This window comes from Pteropus vampyrus, unplaced genomic scaffold (genome assembly GCF_000151845.1).
Source record: "Pteropus vampyrus isolate Shadow unplaced genomic scaffold, Pvam_2.0 Scaffold91, whole genome shotgun sequence".
NCBI classification, from domain to species: domain Eukaryota; kingdom Metazoa; phylum Chordata; class Mammalia; order Chiroptera; family Pteropodidae; genus Pteropus; species Pteropus vampyrus.
The window spans coordinates 8,693,068-8,699,067 of NW_011888872.1; the positions used below are offsets into that span (position 1 = coordinate 8,693,068).

The following is a 6,000-nucleotide window of genomic DNA, read 5'->3' on the forward strand; positions in this document are numbered from 1 at the left end:
CAGTTCATTTTGTATAGACTTCATTTAATGGTCACAGTGAATTTTTTGCATCATGCTATAAATCTTCCCATCCTAGACACTTTATGGTGATGAACTAATATTCTTTTTCTCATGAAAGCTTCCCTTGGGTACAATTTAATATCCTTCCTATTATCAACTATAGTCAATGTAAATAATAATATAATGGGTTTATCTTAAGAAAATTTCTAATCCAAGGAATGAAAACTGAAAAGATTAATAAAAACTGAGAAAAAGTTATTACTCAAAGGCATTTGGTCTGAACGCAACTTCAAAATCAATTAAAATTTTCTAAGGGTTCTTATACTAAAACAACTATATTGCAATATCATTTTATATTTTCACCACACATACACAAACACGTTCATACCATCTGTTCTCTCTAAAATGTATTAGATACTTACCACATGCCAGGAATTGAACTAAGGTGTTACTGTGCAATATCTATGATAGGAGCTTGATGAGGTAAAATAGTGTTATAATCTCCCTTTTTTCAGATACTAAACACAAGACTTGGAATAAATAGCTTGGTCAGGGTCACGTAGCTAGTAAATGATAAAGTTGTAATTTGAACCCATATCTACCTGAGTCCAGTGTTTACATTTTTAATGTCTTCATTATTCTGCTTCAGTAAGTACATCGTGTCCTTAGTTCAGAAAGATGCAATTTTAAATGAATTAGATTTGAAAATTTTAGTCATCTGACCCACTATATTTTATTGTGAGAATATTATCACATTTTCAAGGTTATCAAAATAGACCGTAGTGGCAATTTTCTATATTGATAGAAGGAGGGCTGTGAGAATGTAGGAGATTTAGTAGAGTTTGATGGGAAGTGATTTTTTTTTTTTTGTTTTAAAGCAGTATGTTTATAGAGGTAGGCAGAAGAGGGCTGTGCAGAGGCTAGACATTTAATTATTTTGCTTACTATAGAATTGTACCGATGAGTACAATCCAATGCACTTACTGTGTGTACAGAAGAAAAAGTAAGAGAGATTGCTTTCTAGAGATATTTGGAGAAGAACACTAGAAATAATTGCATTTTTTTTTTTTTTTTTTACAACTGTTTTTGCTTTGTTTTGGTGAAACCTAAAGAATTGGGAAGTCATTGCAGGAAAGCCAGAGTAGATAATAGCATGCTAGTTCCCAAGTCTTATACTTATTGGAAAAGGTTGAAATATGGGATGAAATCAAATCTTGAGTAATAATGTTTGTATTGTGACATTTATCTTACTAAAAATATAAACCTTTACATTATTATCCTCAAGTTCTGTAACAAAGCAACTAGAAAATTTCATAGTTCAATAAGTTTGAGAAGCGTACCCTAGACTAAATGTTAATCTACATATATTAAATGTTCTGTCACTTCACATCTACAGTTAGTTTTCTTTTTTTGAAAGCATTGTGAGGTGAAAGGACAATATATGATCATGAGGTGCAAATGTCACTTTATGGATATGAGACATTAGAATATGATAACAGTTGGCCTTGATAAATTCAGACTGACATATCCAATTAACTTTTTTTGACTGTCTTGTTATGATAACAGAAACATTTCTGTAATAAAATATATATATAAAGGAGTCGGAATCTGGATACTAGGTCTCCTACCAGCTCTGCCACAAAACCAAGTTGGCAACATTAAGTAACGAGACAATTCTTATGACTAAATTTCCTTAAATACAACTTGGGAGTAATGCTTGCCCTACTTTCTATACAGACAGAAGAAAGGAAACAATTGTTGTGAAAGTGATTTTTAATGTTAAAAATTATCATATAATGTAAGACATTTGTTGCTTTACAGTACTATCTGACTTGGGTGATTCTGGAAAACATGAAGTCTTAGATATGTTTTACATTGTTAAGTAGCATCTCTAGTTTTAAATATTGTTTTTTAAAAAAATTCACATGAAATACATAGTCATTAGAGAAGTTAATTAAAAGAAGAAAATAAATAAATATGTATTGGCATCTTTTGTTACTGGAAGGCTACACTCCCTTCTATAAATTGTACCCTAAGATCTGTTGCTGGGATAACTAAATAAATATTTATGTGGTCCCCTTTAGTGTGGAGGAAGACCTCTGTGTATATATATATATCTTTGCATGTCTCTTCCAAATATTCTGACTCAAAGAATTCTTTTTTTTTTTTGCATTCAGTGAGATGCCAGTGGTGCAATGAGATAGGACTTTAATGCATTGGATGCTCGGTAAACCTGCTTGAAAACAAAACCCTATTTAAATTAAGATGTGTAATTGACTGACATCATCACCATAAAATAAAATTTGAACACTCATCAAATGAGGCTATGACATTATTCTTAGTTCTATAAGATTAGTATTCACTTTGGAAAATAAATGGGTCTTTTTATGATGGTGGATAGTTTGACAGCTACTAGATGTTGCTTGTTAAATAAGACCTGACTTCTATGGATGAGATCTATTATCTGTATTTTCTTGACATGATTACTGGGGCTTATGGCTGTCCATCCATTAGTTATCATCTGTCATATGTGAATAGACCCTTTCCCCATAAAAGTTGATTCGTAGCATATTTGTTGCGATTTGCTTCACTGTGCTGTATGACCTTATCAAATCTGCATGCAGCTCTTGTTTCAAAAACAAGTTGATATATGTATTTACTCCTTTTGGAAGCATCCAAAGTCAATTTCTTAAAAACTGGCCGGAAGAAATAAAACCCCATTACAGACTATGCTTGTCCAACTCAGTGAAAAAGCAGTAATCTCCCATTTGTCCTGAAACACGTGCTGGTAGATTTAATGATTGTATTAAAAACTGAGCTGCCTTAGTATTTCTTTAAAACAAACAAACAAACAAACAAACAAACAAAAACCTCTTTTCTTTTTCTTGAGCATGTTTGACTGAAATCTGTTATTTACTTATTTGCTTTTCCAAAGTTATTTTTTTTCATAGTATAAATTTAATACTTTAATGATATGTCAACATAACAAACATGGGCAAGTGTGCACTTGTCATATTTGGACTAATGGTTTTGGTTTTACTTTTCCAGCTGGGACAACGTATATCTTCAGCAAAGGTGGTGGACAAATCACATATAAGTGGCCTCCTAATGACCGGCCAAGTACACGAGCAGACAGACTGGCCATAGGGTTTAGCACTGTTCAGAAAGAAGCCGTATTGGTGCGAGTGGACAGTTCTTCTGGCCTGGGGGACTACCTAGAGCTACATATAGTAAGTACTTTTAAAATAACCAGCTTTTTGTTTTAACAGTTTTTTCTAAGTGACTTATAATTCTATCTTTTGGAAGTTTCTCTTCCTCAGCAACCAATACTTTGGTACAGAAAATATAAATAAACTCTAAAAATAGTAAGACCTTATACCTATTACTATTGTTGAACATTGTTATATTAGAAATTTTTTTCTGTTTAGGTGTGAGATCCTCTATCAATTTTCTGTTTGTAAAGATTTATTTCTGGTGTGTTTTTAGTGACTTTAGGCAGACTTGACAAATTAATACAATAAATTATTGCCCTCTAGATACTAGTCCATCTGGCTGGAAGCAGGGGGTTGTAACTTATGATATCAAAAATCTGGATCCAGTGTCCTTATTTCTTTTCTAATCCAAAAAGAGAATTGTCTGAAATTACATGGAATGGGTGAAAGAAAAGAAAACTTTAAGGATAATTACAGATATGAAAGAAAATGGCAAAAAAAAAAAAAAACCACCCAAATATTGTTTCTATGCCATCTTATACTCATTTCGATATATAAGTATAAAGAAAATACAATAGACTCTTGCCATTTTATTCTGGGAACATTCCTTTTCCTCCAAGCATCCCACAGGAATTTAGTCAGCACAGAATGGATGGCAAATAATAGTTCATAAATGAAAAACTTTCTTTACACTTTAAAGTTGCCATACTGACTATAGCTTGGAATCTCTCCTCTAGATCTCTGCATTCAAAGAGTTACTAATTTGTATGGTGGCAATTCTTTACCTCCTCATTTCTTTGCAATATTTGCAGGCTTTCATTAATAAGAGATGTTAATATTTTACTGATATGTGAAAATACAAACCATAAGAAAGTGTAGAAAGTGTGACATTTAAAAACTGAAGAGTTATTAAAATTCTTGGTCTAAAGTGTCTATCTTCTGGAAGGTTCTAGAAGCATATGTCCCTTCATCTCCCTTTTTATCCTTGAGGTATAGTTTATCCTTTTGCTTCATGTGATCATCTTTGTTTTCTTTAGTTTTTGTCTCTAAGTTCTCTCTTTACCAGTACCTGTGTCTTGGAGGACATTTTATTAGGTCAACATGTTCTTTCCTGTTAGAAACTGGCTGTCAGGCACTCATCCTAAAACATTTAGAAATCCACCAAACACCAAAATATGATATCACAGACCTTTGCAGGATCTTAATTTTCAAAGCTTTATTCATTTATTTTCTTAATCTTAGTTTTGCATTATACTTCTAGAACTTCAAATAAGCTGATAGGGGGTTTACGTTGACCATAAAAGCTGAGTTTACTGCTAATCTTGGAAAGAAAAAAGATAAAACACTTTGGCACAACTGTTATTGAACCGTTGTAAATTCACCATCATAAATTTTCAATTCAAAATGCATTTGTCAAAATGGTAAACCTGGGAAAGTAATTTCAGCTGCCTTTCAGCAAATATCTAATAATCAAAACTGAAAGCATCTGGATTTTTATGGCATCATAAATAAATGATCAGTTGAGATAAACTTAACTAGTATAGTAAGGAATCTTGCTGTTTAGGGTAATCTCAACTTTCTAAATGCTCCATTCTGATTTAAGAGCCTTGCTATTTATACAAACAAACAAACAAATAAATAAAAACTTTTTCTCCTGAAAGAAATTACTTATTGATCCATAACCACTTACACATTTACCCTGCAAAAAGGTTCTACAATGATCACTCTCAAATTGAAAGTGGCTATGTTATTAAATTACTCAAACCATTGTTTTATGGTCAAAGTGTTTTAGTCTACAAGAATGGGTATTTCTTTCTAATTCTAATCAAACGTAGGCATAGAGTCCTTTCATATGTAAAGAATTGACTTTCTAGGTGTTCATAATCAGCCCAGTACCTTCCACCGCTTCTTTGTGGGCCATGGGTTTCTGATAGCCATTGTGTGGGGGCCCCCTTTCTCAATCTCTTCTCAGTCTTGCACTGACATTCCCTTTGGATTTAGTATTTGCCTCTCCATACTCTTCCTCAGTGTTTTGCTATATTCAAACTCTCCCTTGACCTGAGAGTCTGCCCTTGACTGGGGGAAAAAAAAAATGGACATTGTTTTCCTGGGTTTACCAAACATTGGATCACTCCTGTATCAGCTACAAGGACCCAGTCTTAGTCTAAATCTGATCATCTAAAACTTCCTATCTCCTTCCTTTGTCTCTCATTGCCTACAAGCAGTGATTAGCCATTAGTGACTCACCAAATTGCTTACATGGAGAAAACCGTCTTGTTTCCATGTTTTCAACATACAAACAAAATTAACACAAGACTGGTGTTTTTCTTTTTTACTACTTAAGCTTACTTCTCTTTCCTATAATGTTAGGTACATGGAGGAGAAAGAGAAAGAGCAGCTAGATATTTTAAAAAGGAAAGAGAGGGAGAGAGGAAAGAGGAAGAGGGGGAGGGCAGGGGAAGAAAGAAAGAACACCGACTGTGCCCATGCAAGCTAGAGGGTTGCAAGGGAGTAGAGATGGCTGGGTACGTAGGTAGCATGGAGGAGGGAGAGAGATAAATGGAGAGAGTGTGAGAGGGAGGAGAAATGAAAGAAGGAAGGATATAAAGGAAAATGAAGTGTATAAGGACCAAAATTAATGCTTATGAGTAACAGAGTATTCTTAATAATGATACTTAGATTTGGGAATATTCAAAGGCTATTTTATGAAACTATTTAGGTACCTTTGAATCTATCCTGATTTCCCCTAAATCATTTCTTCTTATTTTTTTTCCAGGATTAGGAATTT

General features: G+C 33.3%; 1 protein-coding gene across 20 annotated transcripts in view; it reads left to right on the top strand.

The window, feature by feature from the left end:
- NRXN1 (neurexin 1) overlaps positions 1-6,000 on the top strand; it is a 1,047,547-nt gene that overhangs the window by 742,697 nt on the left and 298,850 nt on the right. For all 20 annotated transcript variants that reach the window (XM_023532814.1, XM_023532816.1, XM_023532823.1 and 17 more), the window contains one exon: positions 3,049-3,230. In XM_023532814.1, coding sequence (XP_023388582.1) covers positions 3,049-3,230 — 182 coding nt within the window. The remainder of the gene's footprint in view (positions 1-3,048; positions 3,231-6,000) is intronic.